The 17,175-nt window shown below is 41.8% G+C and overlaps 1 protein-coding gene across 1 annotated transcript in view; it reads left to right on the top strand.

Annotated features, from left to right (window-relative positions):
* tdrd12 (tudor domain containing 12) overlaps positions 1 to 17,175 on the top strand; it is a 21,684-nt gene extending 4,509 nt beyond the window's left edge. The window contains exons 4-28 of the mRNA XM_088996687.1: positions 498 to 571; positions 778 to 829; positions 898 to 971; positions 1,325 to 1,384; positions 1,506 to 1,575; positions 1,693 to 1,800; positions 2,560 to 2,742; positions 2,823 to 2,976; positions 3,247 to 3,374; positions 4,004 to 4,195; positions 4,271 to 4,399; positions 5,155 to 5,272; positions 8,224 to 8,363; positions 8,437 to 8,666; positions 9,067 to 9,142; positions 9,557 to 9,735; positions 10,122 to 10,329; positions 11,683 to 11,775; positions 11,846 to 12,000; positions 12,779 to 12,960; positions 13,065 to 13,131; positions 14,062 to 14,175; positions 14,312 to 14,465; positions 14,841 to 14,901; positions 15,583 to 17,175. Coding sequence (XP_088852813.1) covers positions 498 to 571; positions 778 to 829; positions 898 to 971; positions 1,325 to 1,384; positions 1,506 to 1,575; positions 1,693 to 1,800; positions 2,560 to 2,742; positions 2,823 to 2,976; positions 3,247 to 3,374; positions 4,004 to 4,195; positions 4,271 to 4,399; positions 5,155 to 5,272; positions 8,224 to 8,363; positions 8,437 to 8,666; positions 9,067 to 9,142; positions 9,557 to 9,735; positions 10,122 to 10,329; positions 11,683 to 11,775; positions 11,846 to 12,000; positions 12,779 to 12,960; positions 13,065 to 13,131; positions 14,062 to 14,175; positions 14,312 to 14,465; positions 14,841 to 14,901; positions 15,583 to 15,665 — 3,084 coding nt within the window. The 3' untranslated portion in view covers positions 15,666 to 17,175. The remainder of the gene's footprint in view (positions 1 to 497; positions 572 to 777; positions 830 to 897; positions 972 to 1,324; positions 1,385 to 1,505; positions 1,576 to 1,692; positions 1,801 to 2,559; positions 2,743 to 2,822; positions 2,977 to 3,246; positions 3,375 to 4,003; positions 4,196 to 4,270; positions 4,400 to 5,154; positions 5,273 to 8,223; positions 8,364 to 8,436; positions 8,667 to 9,066; positions 9,143 to 9,556; positions 9,736 to 10,121; positions 10,330 to 11,682; positions 11,776 to 11,845; positions 12,001 to 12,778; positions 12,961 to 13,064; positions 13,132 to 14,061; positions 14,176 to 14,311; positions 14,466 to 14,840; positions 14,902 to 15,582) is intronic.

Below are 17,175 nucleotides of genomic sequence, written 5' to 3'. Positions count from 1 at the left end.
TCCATTTTATTTAATAATAATAATAATAATAATACTACATTTAATTTCAAGCGCCTCTCAAAACACCCAAGGACACTTTACAATAAAAACAAAGCACACAACAATAAAACCATAGATAAAATGATAAATAATAAAATAGCAGATTGAACTAGACATTGAACGCAATTTTAAACCGATGGGTTTTGAGGTGGGACTTGAAAATAGGGAGGGAGTCAATATTACGGATGTTGGGTGGAAGTGAATTCCAGAGTTTGGGAGCAGAGTGGCTGAAAGCTCTGCATCCCATCGTGGTGAGACAGGCAGGGGGCACATAGAAGTGAAGGGAGGATGAGGATCTGATGGACCGAGAGGGAACGGAGATTTGAAGCAGGTCAGACAGATACGGAGGGACAAGGTTATGGATGGCTTTGAATGTTTTATCTGTTTTGTATCCATATTGTTTCCATGGTGTCCAGGTTATATTCCCTCAGCAGCCATCCTTGGTCACTGTTTTTCAGAGCCCAATCTGTCAGGGAACCAGCAGCTCAAAGGTCACAGATAGAAAAACATTACCAGGCAGCCAACCATCGAGGTGAGAGTGTATCAGCGTGAATGAGGGTAAAAAAAAAAAGACGAGTCGTGACGGCAGTGTGTTCTTTCAGTGAGTCATCAAGGAATCTGTCGGCTCCTTGGCTGCTACGTTCAAGTCTCACCTCACTCTGCTCAGATGTGCGAGACATCACGGTTACACTTTTGAGAGGCTCATAAACGATAACTGTATGGTTGATATTTCCACAGGTTCCTGAGATTTCTCAATTCGGCAAGCAGCTCTAAGGAGACAGAGACAAATGTGAGTTTTACATCAAGCAGAATTAAAAGTAAGACAACGGTAATTGCGGTCATCTGTGAACATTACAGATGAGTCAATCCGAGGAACTGATTGAGTATTCACCTCAACATTCTTCAAACTCATCCAGCGCAGGAGAGGAAGTGTAAGTGGCATGCTCGGCTCCACCCTGATACTCACTGCAACACTAACAGCAAAAAAAAAAGCCAAATAAATAAATAAACCCATAAGACATACACGCACATGCACACCCTCCACTTGTGCTGAATGGAAATTGATCTCATCAGATTTAGTTTTGCTCATTGATGCTTTACATTGTCTTTGTGACTGGTTTATTTTAGTGTTGTGTATATGATAGTTTCTCCATGTACAGCACTTTGCATGCTGCATTGGCTGTTTGAAAGTGCTCCGTAAATACAGTTGAGTTGACAATGTAAAATATAAAATACTGCAATAAAAAATGTGAAAAATCAGCCTCAAGTGTTGTGTACGTTCCAGTCTGTCACCCGCCCAATTGGATGTAAAGAAGAGGAGCGTTGACAACTCGGCATGCGCAAGGTGTTCCATTTTGAAATGCTGTATAGTTGTCAAAATCCTTATTTGATTTACAGTATTGCTCCATGACTCCAGAATACTATATTTAATCTGACTTCTTTTCATTTCTTGTTTATGCTTGAAGACTTTCGGAGTGGTTGAATCCACAGCCTTTGAAAGTTCAGTCCAATGACAACGTTGATGAAGATAACCCGGTGAGTCTGCTTTTAATTCCTAAGTCATGTTAGAAGCTTCAAGTCAATGTGACTCTACCTTTTGAGAAGAAGAGATGATCAAGATAAGAATGTTATGCTGATCATTTATTTTGTCAGATGCTTCCCATTGCTCCCAAGACACACGGGATTCTGGTGCACTCTGCTGTGCCGATGGAGCCATGCTCAAGCTTGGGTGATGCCCCCATTACAGAGAACCTCTGCAGGGTAGACAATGACCCCCATCTGATGATTTGGATGCAAATTGCATAATTGATAGAAAATGTAAATTCTTTGAAACCGGGCCCATTAGTGAGCGCAACAATCCCAAACCAATTACCCAATATGCATTTCAATTGGTACCAACTATGATATAGTTGTCATATTTTTAATGAGTGGTGTCAAACACTAGATATCTTTCATATCTATGTGCATAGCCATCTTGCAAAGTGCTATGGGCATGATGTTGTATAGATCAGGTATGTTCAGCTTTGGTCTTCAAGGGCAGCTGACCTGTGTGTTCTCATAACTCTAACATACCCGATGAAAAAAAAATCAGCTGATCAACAAGCTCTGCTTAATAGCCGTCCAGATCAAAATATTCAAGTGTTTTGGACTCTACAACATACAGGACAGCGTCCCTCAAGAATCAGGTTTGGACACCTTTGATGTTGGTAAAGCACGATGTAAGTGCATTGTAATCACTATTAAGCTGGTGAATAAATTATTGCCCCTTAAAATCGTATTTTACTGAGCATCAAATATTTGTGAAGGTGAAGGAGTGAATGGTACGTTGTCATCGGGGTTCATACAAGGTCGCCAACAGTTTTTGCCAGTAACTGAGTAAACGGTAGCAACTAGGCAAGGGAACAATGTAAGAGGAGGGTTTTTTAGGAATACAAAAAAACAAACAAACGAAACATTTAAAAGTCTCAAAAAGTCAAACTATTTCTAGGGGCACATTTTTTATTTATGCTTGGTCTCTAGACAATGGAGCGGGAGAAGATCTGCCTGTCTCGCAGTGATCTTCTGAGTTGGCCCTCCGTGGGTCGAGGAAACAACACTGTGGTCATCTCCCACACAGCTGACCAGCCCCAAAGCTACCTGGCACCCTTCCTCAGTCACATGATGCTCAGCACTATCTTCACCATCTCTTCTTCCAGAGCTGGTGTGAGTACACATCACAGATGTCGCACATGACGTCACCTAGCAGAATTAAAATAAGCAGCTTGTGCTGTGTGTGCTTGTAGCCACTAGCAGTGGTGCTGTGTCCTGGCTGGAAGAAGGTCCAGCTGGTGTGTGACCTTATCGAGGATCACAAGGTCACCCGACGCCTCAATCCAACTTGCGTGCTGATCGGTGGTGCCAAAGATGAGGCAAAATGCTTTAAGCTTCCTAAAGAGTGTAAGTTTTTAAAACATGTTGGTCTCTCCTTCTCCTCCTCATCGCAAAACCAAGGCCAACACGTGAAATGGTAACAAATGCATGTTGTGTTTCTACAACCTCCATAATGTCCAAACAAGTGTAAATGAAAGGCTGCTTACAGGTGGGTCACTTTGCAGCCGGTGGAAAATATGCACTTGACCCCCCCCACCCCCCTCTGCTGCAATGTGCATGTGTGTTGCCATTGATGATGGCCCTTTCCCTGAGCTTTTTTTCCTTTGTCTTGTTCAGGCCTACTGCTAGTTACCACTCCTTTCAGCTTGGTCCGTCTGCTGGCCTATCACTGCTTTCTGTTTCTGCGTTTGAGCCACATTGTCTTAGATGAGGCTGACCAACTCTTCACGCTTGCGCCAGAACAGGTGAAACCCTGGTGATGTAAAGTTTCTGTCAAATTGTACCGAGAGATTTTATATATATATATATATATATATATATATATATATATATATATATATATATATATATATATATATATATATATATATTTTTTTTTTTTTTTTTTTCCTGACACATATATAATCATATTATCACATTACTACTTCAAAATACAATTCAGCAAAAACATTTCAAACTGTTTCATTTTAAATGCAAAAATATCAAATCAAATATAAATTCTGCTTTATTTTGATGTTGATTATTAGATAACATCGCTATCTAGAACAAATACTAATAATACTCAATTTGCGATTACTCACAATTAAAAATGTAATTGAATGACAGCTCTAATTGTTTTTTCAGAGTGTAGGAGGGCTATAACTACATTAAAGAAATACATTATATGTTTATGGTCCATCCCTTTTTGTGGGTGAGTGATAATTAGAATTGTTTTTGTAGAATGTATGCCGGCATTAACTTGTATTTGACAATTGAAACTATTACTCTGTTTTTGGTATTTGTATTTGTTAGGTATTTGGTATTTGTGTTGGTCTCCTGGAAAATGTTTAATTGAGAATGACACCTAAGCATCATTCCTTCCTCTTCCTCCCAGATGGAGAGCATTTTGCTGCATTTTCAGAAGGTCATCTCCCGCCAGGAAATGTCCTCGTGTCCACAACAGCTCGTCGCTGTGGCCAAGCGGTGGACATGTCACATGGAGACTTTGCTGGCAGAGCACATGCCCTACGCTTGTGTTATTATAGCTGCACCTGAAGAAGCGGCATTGTATGGAAATGTGCAGCAGGTCACTGCAGAGGAACTTTGAACCCATAGCTGAGATTATTATTATGATGATGATAATGATGTCATGTTATTACAGCTTGTCTTCATGACCTTGGAGAGTGGCAAGATCTCAACATTGTTGAGTGCAGTGGATTTCAGCCCTGACACATGCCAGAAGACTATTGTTATCTGCAACTCCGCTGAGGAAGTTGAAGTTGTCCATAAAGTGAGTCTATATGACAGGTCTGTGGTCTGAAGAAGTGTTGTATCACTGCACAGTAATTGATTTTATTGACAACATTTGTCAGCATGTATTTTTTTTCTCGTCCAAATCGCATTGTTTCCCATTACTTCAATTCAAAGTGCATCCTCACTGACTTGTACCCCATCAAGAAACCTAGAACAGTCAGTGGTGAAGAGTTGATGCTGTTTGCTGATCTTAGCCAAACACTTTGCCCATTTAAATAGTTGAAAGCAGTGAAATCAGAAATCAGAAAACCTTTATTCGTCCCACAATGGGGAAATTTGCAGTCCACAGCAGTGATTTGAAAGGGGATGAGGTGGGGGAAGGGGTGAAAGGGTAGGAAAAACAAGATATTCTAAGCATAGTAAAATAGAAATCTCAGCAGACTGAGGTGTATACTGTAAATGTGCAAAACCGTTTAATAAAAAAAACTACATAGTGCAAGTATCAAGAAAGGTATATTGATATATGTAGCTGTATTGCTTCAACCCATATTTACAGTACAAGAGTGCAGTTTTTTTAAATATCCACTCATTGCACTGTTTAGACGTCAAGTGTGTGCTTTTAAGCCACAAATTAAAAAGTATTTAAGAGGTCACCTTCCTCTGATAACGCTGTAGGCAAAAAATTCAAACCCTTTCAAACTCTTTCTCGATAACTGAATGATATAAAAACAACTGACTTGCATAAAAGTGAGATTTTATGGTTAAAAAAAAACGTTTGTTTTCTTCCAAAAGGCTGTGAGTTGTAAATCTGCATTCTGTCTGAAGATTCACAAGGATTTAATGCACACGTTGGACCTTGTGCTCCAGCAGTGGGCCAAAAGCATTGGCCCTGGGACACAAGTAATTCTGGGTAAAACACGAGACACTTGACACACTCACCCATTGGCATTCGTCCTGTGGTTCAGGATAAGATTTGTGTTGCTGAAAAAAGATATCTGAGAGAAAAGGAAAGGAGGTGGAACCCCTATACATATAGACAAACAAAACAATGAATACATATCATACAGCTCACAAATGTCTATTTCGTTAAAAATAAATATGGGGTTTCTACACTTTTCTCGAATCAGTCCCTAAGTGTTTTTACTAGCAGTGAAACAACCAGCAGATCCTAAGGGTCTGTGAGCCATAGATTATATATATATATATATATATATATATATATATATATATATATATATATATATATATATATATATATATATATATATATATATATATATATAGAGAGAGAGTAAAGTCTCGTTATATCGATATTCTCGGGAGTTAGAAAAAAATGTCGATATAACCGTACTGTCGATATATCCGTCCTGCGCCGAACTGCATTAAAGGGGGGGGGGGGGGGCAACCTTAGAAATAGATAGGTTTAGAAGTGGCGTAGAGACGAGGTTGATTGCAAACCCGGAAGTGACGGCACGAGTTGTAGCGTCCATAGTAACGTGGCTTGGTTTGGCATAGAAATAGGATAGTTTTGAGCGTATTTAGGTCTATTTAACGTATGGATGCTGTAAAAAGGAACAACAGTTGGGGGCCGCACTGTTTCGCTTACGGATGCTTCAACTACAAGCTGAAAAACAAAGGAATTTCGTTCTTCAAGTGAGTGAAAATGAAATTTCTATAAAAAGAAAACAAAATAATTCGTTTTGCGATGTTTTAGCGCCATTTTATTCGCCCCGCCCGCCTTCTTTTGTCATGTTTTATTCCGTGTCCGTGGAATCATCGGACTCGCGCCTTTTGTTGTCAGAAAATCTGCCAGCACCTACGGGACTCGAAGTGAATGCAGATGACATCGAGGAGCTTGTTGCTGACCATAATGAGGTCATCAACACAGAGAATTTGATTTGCCTTCAAGAGGACAAGCAGAAGCAGGGCATTCAACAGTTGATGTGCAGGCTTTTATTGAACAGTTCCATCCAGACAAGGCTATGAGAATCATCAACATTATGGTTCGGTGGTACATCCCGTGTAGGGGCTTTTCCTCCCATGATTGTCCCTCTTCCAGCACCTCATCCTCTGCTCCCCATTGTCTGAGACATTCTTTGAGTACATCATCCGTTGGAGCCTTCTCTGTGATGTATTCATTGAGCTTGGATCTTTCATCCTGGACAGTGGCTCTCACACTCACTAGTCCCCGGCCTCCTTCCTTACGGCTTGTGTACAGTCTCAGGGTGCTGGATTTGGGATGGAACCGAGTTTTCGGGTCATGGTGAGGAGTTTTCGGGTCTTAACATAAATCTCTTCCTTTGGCCACCTTATTATTCCTGCAGGGTATCTGATCACTGGCAGGACATAGCTGTTTATTGCCCGGGTCTTGTTCTTGCCATTGAGCTGGCTTCTTAGGACTTGCCTCACCCGCTGGAGGTATTTGGTCGTAGCCGCTTTCCTTGTTGCTAGTTCGAGGTTGCCATTGGCCTGTGGTATACCGAGGTACTTGTAGCTGTTTTCAATGTCTGCTATTGTTCCTTCAGGGAGTGAGACCCCTTCAGTGTGGACTACCTTGCCCCTCTTAGTCACCAGCCGACTACATTTCTCCAGCCCGAATGACATCCCGATGTCACTGCTGTAGATCCTGGTTGTGTGGATCAGGGAGTCTATGTCCCTTTCGCTCTTAGCATACAGCTTTATGTCATCCATGTAGAGGAGGTGACTGATTGTAGCTCCATTTCTGAGGCGGTATCCATAGCCTGTCTTGGCGATTATTTGGCTGAGGGGGTTCAGTCCTATGCAGAACAGCAGTGGTGAGAGTGCATCACCTTGGTATATGCCACATTTGATGGACACTCGCGTTAGTGGCTTGCCATTGGCTTCAAGTGTGGTTTTCCACATCCTCATCGAGTTTGCAACGATGACTCTCAGGGTCCTGTTGACCTTATACAACTCCAAGCATTCAGTGATCCATGTGTGTGGCATCGAATCATATGCTTTCTTGTAATCAATCCAGGCTGTGCACCTGTTGGTATGTCGGGACCTGCAGTCTTGTGCGACTGTTCTGTCAACCAGCAGCTGATGTTTGGCACCTCTAGTATCTCTACCAGCGACTTTCTGTGCTTTGCTCATGTATTGATGTGTCCACTTATCTTAGCCGCAATGATGCCTGACATCAGTTTCCATGTTGTGGAGAGACAGGTTATTGGCAGATAGTTGGAAGGAATTGCACCCTTTGTGGAGTCCTTCATGATCAGGATTGTTCGCCCTTCGGTTAGCCATCCTGGGTGAGTCCCATCCATCAGCAACCGGTTCATTTGTGCTGCTAGGCGCTCGTGTAGTGCTGTGACCATATTCGGGCCTGGTGCCGTCCAGTTTTTCATACCTGAGACTCTTTGTTGTATGTCTGCCGCTGTGATGGTAACTGGGTTCTGTTCAGGGAGGTTGCTGTGCTCCTCTTTCAGTCACCAGCCATTGTGCACTGCTGTTATGTGCGACCTTGTCTCTCTGCAACAAGCATTGTTGCAACATGCCTTGTCAACTGAGCTATCCAGCCGATATATATATATATATATATATATATATATATATATATATATATATATATATATATATATATATATATATAACGTGCAGTCCCTTCAAGAATGCGTCCCAACAAATGACTGAATCTCTGCGATAACCACCCTATTTCCCCACACTTACCACAACAAAGTATATTTTTGGAGAAGTTGTTTATTTCTGGACAAAATATATATTTTCTGACATAAAAGGCACGCTATATCTACAATAACATTTCGGGTTAGGGTTAATGAAAATAAAATAAAAAAGGTCTTACTGATACTTAATAATTCTTGCACTGTTTTTGTTTGGTTTTAGTCACTGTTACAGAGTGCCTGCCGTGTCTGGGTCTAACAGATGCCACCAGTGTGGTCCACTTTGGCTTCCCAAATTCACCCAAGATCTTTGGAAGCCGACTTATTTGTATGAGCACCAACTTCAGAAAACTCACAGACCCTGTAAGGCCAGAACAAACGTGTCTTAGTTTAAGACCAGATCTAGTTGTAATTCCATGTCTGCTTTCCTTGCAAGCCTTCACCCCAGGACTCTTTGTTGAAAATCCATCAAGTCTGCAGATCCTTGCTCCTGGTCTCAGAGAAGAACGCGCAGCACGTTGTTGGGCTGGTGCGCTACCTCAGACGGAGCCACACCTTGCTCCCTCCAGAGCTGCTGTCTTTCGCAGAGGTGGCCGATGTGGCCCGAGAGGAGCAGAAGACAAAGCGGCCACTCTGTCACCACCTGAAGAGCTTTGGAGTGTGCAGGTTTAAACCCACCCGACCGTACAGTATGAAATTGAAAAATATAAATGGCTTATATAAAGGCTTTGGACAAATATGCAGGAAATTCATTAAAATCAACGCAACATGGTTTTCCTCTCAATTGCTTCTTACACCACTATGTACACAAATTTCAACATTCTCCCTCTCAATCAATCGCTGTCTGTCTCTCTCTCTCTCTCTCTCTCTCTATCTCTCTCTCTCTGTCTCTCTCTCTCACTCTCTCCCTCTCTGCATCTTTAGCAAGTGTATCTTAGCACAATGTTTAACATTCCCTAAATTTAACCTAAAAAATAAATATCCTCCACTTAATTTGACTAGGATTTTGTGTGTGTGTGTGTGTGTGTGTGTGTGCGTGCGTGTGTGTGTTTCTGTGTGAGTTCAGTGTGGTGTGTCCAGATCGCCACAGGATCATCTTTCAACTGGATCAGTCCAAACTTCCTGATTCTGGATTTATAGAGGTGACTATGCCACGACGCCACCTACAAGAGACGAGGACTCAAGTTTTGATGACTTGTGGTTTGACAGCAACTCAAAAGACTTGGAATTGGAGTTGAAAATTAGAATTGGGCGCAATGAGACATAAAGACTTGACAGACTACAAGTTCATTTTATAAGATTGTTTTAAAGACCACAACATATAATTACTGTAGTTGATTAGGTTGTATTAATACGTCAGTATAGTCAGGCTTGGTGAGTATAGCACTGACATGATTATCTTTTCAATCCTTGGAATAACCTTTCATATCTGATGGCATCATTATGTGAACTCAGGTTCACCCAAAAAATATTTAATATTGGGTAAAACATGAAAATCGATGGATTTACTGTAAACATTTCTCTTACAGCAGGACATGCCTGTGATTTGTGTGCAGGTGTTGCCTCTCCACATCAAGACTGCGTCTGTCTTCTATGGCCGTATAATCCAGGAGGACAGTGTCTTTGACTGCATGGTGGCTGACATGACGACTTACTATACAGACAGCAAGCCTTGTCCTGAGGAGGTGCTACAAGGAGGCTTATACGCTGTGCAGGATAACAACAATTTCCACAGGTCTTGCATCGCTCCATTTATTGAGAAGAACATTCTAAACCGATCCACGCTCAGCAATAAATTTCAATACAGACTTACAAAATAAACCTTTGTGATACTGATGAAACATTTAGCAACACTGTCTTAAACACTTACAATATGTGAAGAACTTGGATTTTATTTAAGAATTTGTCTAACCTACTTTTATTATATCAACCCTCGTCGATCCTGAGGTCCTCTGTCACTGACCTTTTAATTATTCAAATTGTGAGGACCAAAATGCAGGACTGGCTTTTTGTGGGTGAAACGTACAATACAAAAAAGTTTGAATGACTGATATAGTGAGGAGCTTTTCTGTGAATTGTCCATGTACTTACTGGTAAGCATTGTTCCTACTACACCTGCAGGGTGAAGGTCCTGACTGTCCGCGACTCCCAAGGGAGCCTATTTTTTAGCGTCCTCGTTCACTTCATTGACACCGGAAAAGAGGAAGAAGTCAAATCCCACCAGATCCTGCGACTGCCCGAGCAGTTTCACACTTTGCCTGGCCAGGCTGTGGAGATGATCTTGTGCCAGGTGAAGCCTGGTGATGCAGAGGCTGACTGGCATCCCAAGGTACCCAACAGCCGTCCGTAATCTACAGTGGTACCTCGGTTCTCGAACGCCTCACTGTTCGAACAAATTGGTGTTAGAACAAAATATTCGAGATGTTCTTGCTTCGGCGTTCGAACATCAATCGGTGTTCGAATGCCAATACGACGCGTGAGTGCGTATGCAAGGGTGGCGAGCTGAGCGGCGCACGGGTGTATCGCTCTGTTCGTGACCAACTGTTGTCGCTAGTGGACGTGCTGCGTTTTGCTGTAGCGTTTAATATAGGTGTATGAAGAGTTTTAGCATGGCGAAATCTACGATCAGTACGATATTAAAGAATAAGGAAGCTGTGAAATCTAGTGATGTGACTGTGGGCGTGAGAGCAAGTGTCATTGTCATTTTAAGAGAAAAGAACATCCTGTAGCTGAGTCATCCGTAGCTGTCCCGAGCGAGAGTGACGGCAGCTGACTCGTCGGAACGTAGTGGAATGTTTGGGATCCCGAAGCAGACACGTACTACCCAAGCAGGATGTTTATTCACAAATAAAAGAAAACACGGCGAGTAAGAAGGCAGGGGGTGATCCGACCCGCTTACTACGCCAAAAAGCAAATGGCACACGAGGGTGCAAAATTACGCAATCCCGGAAGATGACATATATTTACAGGACGCAGGGAAAATACCTCAGACCGGATACACTCGCGCATCGAAGGAAGAGTCCAGGTACGGTGGCGAGGTGAGTCAATCATCCGGCATTGGCGAGGTGATCGCGAACCGTATAAATGCTCTGTGTTCGTGATTAGAGAATGACAGCGGGTGGAGAACGGCCGGGAGAGGCAGCCCCCCCGCCAACCCCCTGCTATCAACTCGCAGGTGACCGGAGCAAAGAGGTGGTTTCGGTGTTCGAAAAAATCGCTTTTCGAACAGGAACAGGGTCCTGGAACGAATTATGGTCGAAAATCGAGGTACCACTGTATTTGGTTATCACGAACAGTGTTGTGTTGAGTGTTAACTCTTTTGCATAGCACAATTTGCATATACAGAAATAAGCCAACATTTCGCAGCAAATTATCATATCGTAGCATCCAACTATTCGTCTCCATTTTGGCCAAAGTACAAAACAAACTGTTCAGTACTGCTTGTTGTATAACACAGTGGCAGTATAGTAGAAGTATACAGATAATTATCCAAGCTGATCATGTGAAACAGGTGTGTTGGAGAAGGGAAACATCAAACTCAGGCAGGTTTGTGCCTCTCTCGAACCAGAGTTTCCCACCCCTATTTTAGATTTACCTTTAGACTAATTTGTCTGTCCAAAAAATCTTCATGTACCCAAAATGGAAAATACAAATCTTGGGAACTGTATTCAAACACCTTCAGGTGACCAGACTCATCAGCCAGAAGATACAGGGTGTTAAGCACAGAGCCAGAGCCGTCCTCAGTCTGGGAAACACAGTCTTTCTGGATTTTATGGTATGTTCTGACTGACTAGATGGAACTTGGACACGTTTGAAACCAATCTTGAGTGTTGGGCATCTTGAAGGTTCTGGAAAGTCGAGTAGCCGGTATGAAGACAGTGATCAGTGAGTACAACGTTCCCACTCTCATTTTGAATACGGGCATGGCAGAACGAAACCCAGATCATCTGGACCATTTGAAGCTTCTTAGTCGGGGAGGAACAACCAATCATGCATGTGGGTAAGCAAAGCAAACACAGGAGGAACATCAGAAACTAGGAACCTTTTGGACACCTCTGACCCTGATATTGGCAGGGGTGGGGGTCGAGGGTAATAATACAATTATTTTATTTTACTCATAATCTGTCCATTTTCTACAATGTTATCCACATTTGGGTCATGGATGAGCTTGATCTTATTTTAACTGACTGATCAATGGGTGTGGTATATTCAGGTTTGGTCAACGGGTACATACCGAGACAAACGACCATTCACATCTGGGCAGTTAAAGGCTTGATACACTCACGAAGGCAATCAGAATAATTTGTCACCTTCCCACTCAAGCAATGTGATGCGTTAACAGTGGCCGCGGCCACTATCTACTGTTTCGGATCACCCAAACGTCACTTATGATGGCCTGACTGGGCCAGTACAAATATCATTAATACGGTATATCCAATAACATCACTGCATTTTTGCTATTGTATTCGGCATTTTATCCATTCAAATTATTCAGTCATCCTTGATATTTTTACTGCGCTGCACATATATTTTGTGTGTGTCAGGTTAATACTTCCCAAAAGGAATGCCTTGAACAAGATTAAAAGACCAATTTGGTCAGAATTCTATACATAACCAGATTTTTATGTATTTTAATCTTCATAAATGTTGTGCAATTTTAGCCGTCGTGGTGGGTACAGGAGGGGGAATGCCTTTTGGGAGTGCACCTCAACAATAGCCTTTGAGCAGACTTGCGTTTCTTCTACAATTTGTTGACACTTTATAATTATTGTCCACAGTGAGAATCAAAACATTGATCCTCCGGTGAATCCCGAGTCCTTGCAGTTGAGCAACACTTTACATACGAGTAATAAAACAGATGAAGCTGTCAATGAGTTTGACATCCCGGAACTCGAGCCACTTCCTCTCCTCCATAATGCAGACAAGGAGACAAACATGAATCATCTCAACGACAGAGATGGTAAAAAGTCTTCCATATTGATATTTTTAATCTAGCAGCAGGCTAAACCAAAGCTTTTGGGGGAGCTCAAATAATGATTTCATGTTCGGTTGTGATTTGTTCAGATCTTCCTGCTGGTGATAAGCAAAAGGAAAATGAGATATGCCATAGGGACGGTCACATGAGCAAGAGGTATGCTCGTACAAAGGACAAAGTACAGTAGTTTTCCGTAAAATTGAGATTTGCATCTGGAAATTTCTCATAGTTGAAAATTGGGTTGTATAACTGGATGAATCGATGAAAAGGTTTCTTCAGCCGTCATCTGTACAAATTTGAAGGTTTCGGACATTTCACCTCCTATCCAAGAGGCTTCGTCAGCGAACTAAAGTCTGACTGGTCGTATCGGCCCTATTTATATATCCCTAATGCCCAGCCATGGCGGCGCCGGACACAGCTATGATAGGTCCCTACTCACTACTCAAAAGCTAGCAACCACTCATTTGACGACAATGAGGTTAAAATCTTAGCGAAAGAACATAGATGGTTTGAAAGGGGGGTAAAAGAAGCGATTCGTATAAAACAACAAAATCCTTCATTAAACCGGTCTGATGGGGTGAGGTTCAATTTGGATCGTTCATACAATAGCCTGCTTAGGCAAAACAGGTTAGGCAACATTCGTAATGCTGATGAGGTGATACCGGTGGGAGTGGGGGAAATGGGCCAGTCGTTAGTCAGTAATGTAGGAACAATCAGTGGGGCCATAGGGAGGGGTCCTCTGCTCCCCCCCAACCTATCATAGCTGTGTCCGGCGCCGCCATGGCTGGACATTAGGGATATATAAATAGGGCTGATACGACCAGTCAGACTTTAGTTCGCTGGCGAAGCCTCTTGGATAGGAAGCGAAACGTCCGAAACCTTCAAATTTGTACAGATGACAGCTGAAGAAACCTTCTCATCGATGGACCACTCCTGTATGACTGAGAGCTTACACAGACGTATAACTGGATGAAGTAATTCAAGGGGTGGAAGTTAGGGAGGTTGGGGGTTGTTACATTAGTTTGAGAACCACTACGACAGTATGTAAAGGACTTACGTGGAACTTTGTTGCGTGCCATTTGTCAGTCTCCACCCTCAGGTCCGCTGGCATCAGACATCCACGTCAGTGATCATCACGCTGAAGCTGAGGGACCCACAAAATCAGTGCTGTGACTTCCACACCGATCGCGCCGTGTACAGGTCTGTCAGAACGGTATTTCAACTTTGTTTCTTGTCCTCAAAATGCAAAAGCAATGTAAGTATACAGAGCTTTTTGGCCTGAAAATAAGTTATGAATACTGTTCGATTAAAATTTGCGGTGCATGTGTATTTTCAGTGGCATTGTGAATGACCGACGCTACAAAGTGGATCTGGATCTACACGCGGCTGTAGTGGTTGAGCAATGCTACTGGGAGCTCAAGTACAATGAGCCCATCCTCATGCTTGTTAAAAAAGAGCCTGGCAACTGGCCTATGCTTCTTAGGAGCAAGGTGATCATTGGTTTCAACTTCTTGCATTCCCATCCAGGCAACATTTTGGCTTTTTCTACATACAGTATATATATCTGTTTTTTTGCTTTTTTGAATGTTGCTGTGCCGATGACCATTTTGTGTTTGGGAGCCTTTTACTGAGCGAGTTGCTTGTTCTGTAGCCACAAAGGGACATAAGTCTTCTTGTGCCGGTCCCAAGCCCGGATAAATACAGAGGGTTGTGTCAGGAAGGGCATCTGATGTAAAAGCTTGGCCAAAACAAACATGCGGATCAAACGTCTGAATATGGAGGACACTGATTCGCTGTGGCGACCCCTTGAAGGGGAAAAGGCGAAAGGAAAAGAAGAGTAAATTTATCTGGTTTTGTCCCCGCAGAACATTTTTGTGACTTACAACTATGAACATCTGGAGGAGGAAGACACTGCGTCAACTCAAAGTAAGTTCCTTCAAAATACTCCTGAGCAGGCTTAATGGATTGTATCATTTCAATTCTGTTTGATCAGGATGATTTTTTTTTTCGAGACAGGGGGAAGAGGAACATCTTAGCATAGTTGAAATTGTGTCCCTACAAACATTGTGCATTCCTTGCACTAACAAGATATCATTTATAAAAACACATTCACTGTTGAAGATTTGGTTCTTGTGTGACCCTTTTCCAGGAACTGTTTTCCAAAAGGTGACTTGTGACTTAAATTCCTGCTAACAATGAAATGAGCGGGTTCATGTCCGCATGGTTTTGCTTATGACCCAAAGGGCAACAGTGCCATACGTTCATAATGCCATTTTATCCATTGAATTGTACAGTATGTGTATCGGACTTTCTGGCTATACATTCAATTTTCTGTACTGCATTGTTTTTATTGAACCACAAATGCATGACTGTCAAGGAAAAAGCACATTGCCACTAAGAGTGTAGAAAGTGTAAGCAGCTATTGCAATGTTTGATCTCAAAGTGCAGACGTCCATACAGCTACGAATCCTCTTATTAAAATATGATGTGATGGTTAGTTTTTGCTCTAAATGTCATTTAAGAGTGCTGAGAATGTATGTGGCTGTTTGTGTCCATCATCCCTCCGAGCTGAGCACCTCCTCCATGTAATGCTGCTTTGTTTTTCAGGTAAAGTGTTTGTTGGTGACACTGGAGAAGAACACTGCTTTGTCAATGGGTACAGCAGCAGCGACAGCGACTCCACATGCTGAACACATTTGTCATCTTTTTTTGCTGCAAAGAGACCCCCACCAAAGCCTAATGCTGTGAATATTCTGTAATGACGGTGCATGTCACACACTTGTTAGTTTTGGATCTTCGGTTTGTTTGTTTTTTATTCCGTGTTAACTTTTATTTGAAGTAACTGGTGGTGTAGTGGTATGCTCGCCTGTCTTAGGAACAGGCAGCGTAGACACACTGTGGATGTGGGAGTGAATGGTTGTTTGTCTTTATATGCTCTGCAACTGACTGGCAAGCAGTTCAGGATGTAGTCGGGCTTCCGCCCAAAGTTAGCTGGGATAGTCTCGAGCAACCCTGCAACCCTGTTCAGGATAAGTGGTGTTCAAAATGGAAATGAAAGGATGTTAACTTAAGTTAGTTACTCGAAATTACATGACAACAATACTGCAAAATAATCTTGTATGTTTGATAATAATTAACAAAGGCAAAAGTGTAGAAATGTTTGCCACAATTTTTGTTTTATGAAAGTATGGTACAGTTTGTTCATTTTCATTCTGAAATCATTTTTAAATCCACTTGTCCTCACAAGGGTTCCGAGCATGCTGGATTCTTTCCTAGCTGACTTCAGGCAGTAGGCAGAGTTCACCACCTAACTGGTATTTTTTCTTCTATTTTTTCTAAGCATTTTCAGTCAGTGAAACTATTTTAAACTTTAGTTGTAGTTATTGTTAACTATTATAACCTTGACCTGTGTCAATATATCTGGCCCAATCTTTCTGCTTTCATTCGGCCAAATAGGAATCTTTTTGAACATGAACGTCCTTTCTAAAGATTATCCCACAGTATTGCAGTCAGATTCATGTCAGGTCACTGCAAAAATTGCATTTTGTTTTCACACTGTAAGCCATTCAGATGTTGACTTGAACGTTTGTTTTCAATTGTCACCGTGATGTAGTCATTGAGTAGAAATCAAATGCAATCATCCTCTTTGTTTTTTGAATTGTGGTATTTTGGTTCAGCTTTTTGAGATCTTTTGGACAGGTTCCATCTGTAGGTTAAGTGAACCGCCAAAAATTCTTTGCAATGTAATGTTTTATTTTTGCCCCACTGGTATAAACACAGCATTGTGATGAATATTGCGTTTGTGAAATCGAGCTGGTGGCCATTTTGCCACTTTCTGTAGACTATACATGACATCCCTCAGCTTCAGCAAATGTGTGAGCCGTGATTAGTCCTTACCTCAGCCCAGAGCAACTGTGATAATAATACATTTCATTTATAAGCACCTTTCAAAACTCTCAAGGACACTGATGTCATTTTCTGTCAATGGCCGTCCTGAGATGGATTAAAAAAAATGTGGAATTTTTTTGTTAAATGTATATTTCACAAATGAATCAGAATTCTGTCTTTATTCTAATGGGGGCATATAGAACAAATAATTGTTAACGAAATGTTGGGGTAGACTTCCCCTTTAAGTAATTGTTTGATTGAACAGAAGGAATCATTCTTTAGTGTGATCAGTCAAAATTAAAAGTTTTCCAA

This window comes from Hippocampus bargibanti, linkage group LG05 (genome assembly GCF_051943395.1).
Source record: "Hippocampus bargibanti isolate YZ-2025 linkage group LG05, ASM5194339v1, whole genome shotgun sequence".
NCBI lineage: Eukaryota > Metazoa > Chordata > Actinopteri > Syngnathiformes > Syngnathidae > Hippocampus > Hippocampus bargibanti.
This window is presented reverse-complemented; position numbering and strand designations above follow the sequence as displayed.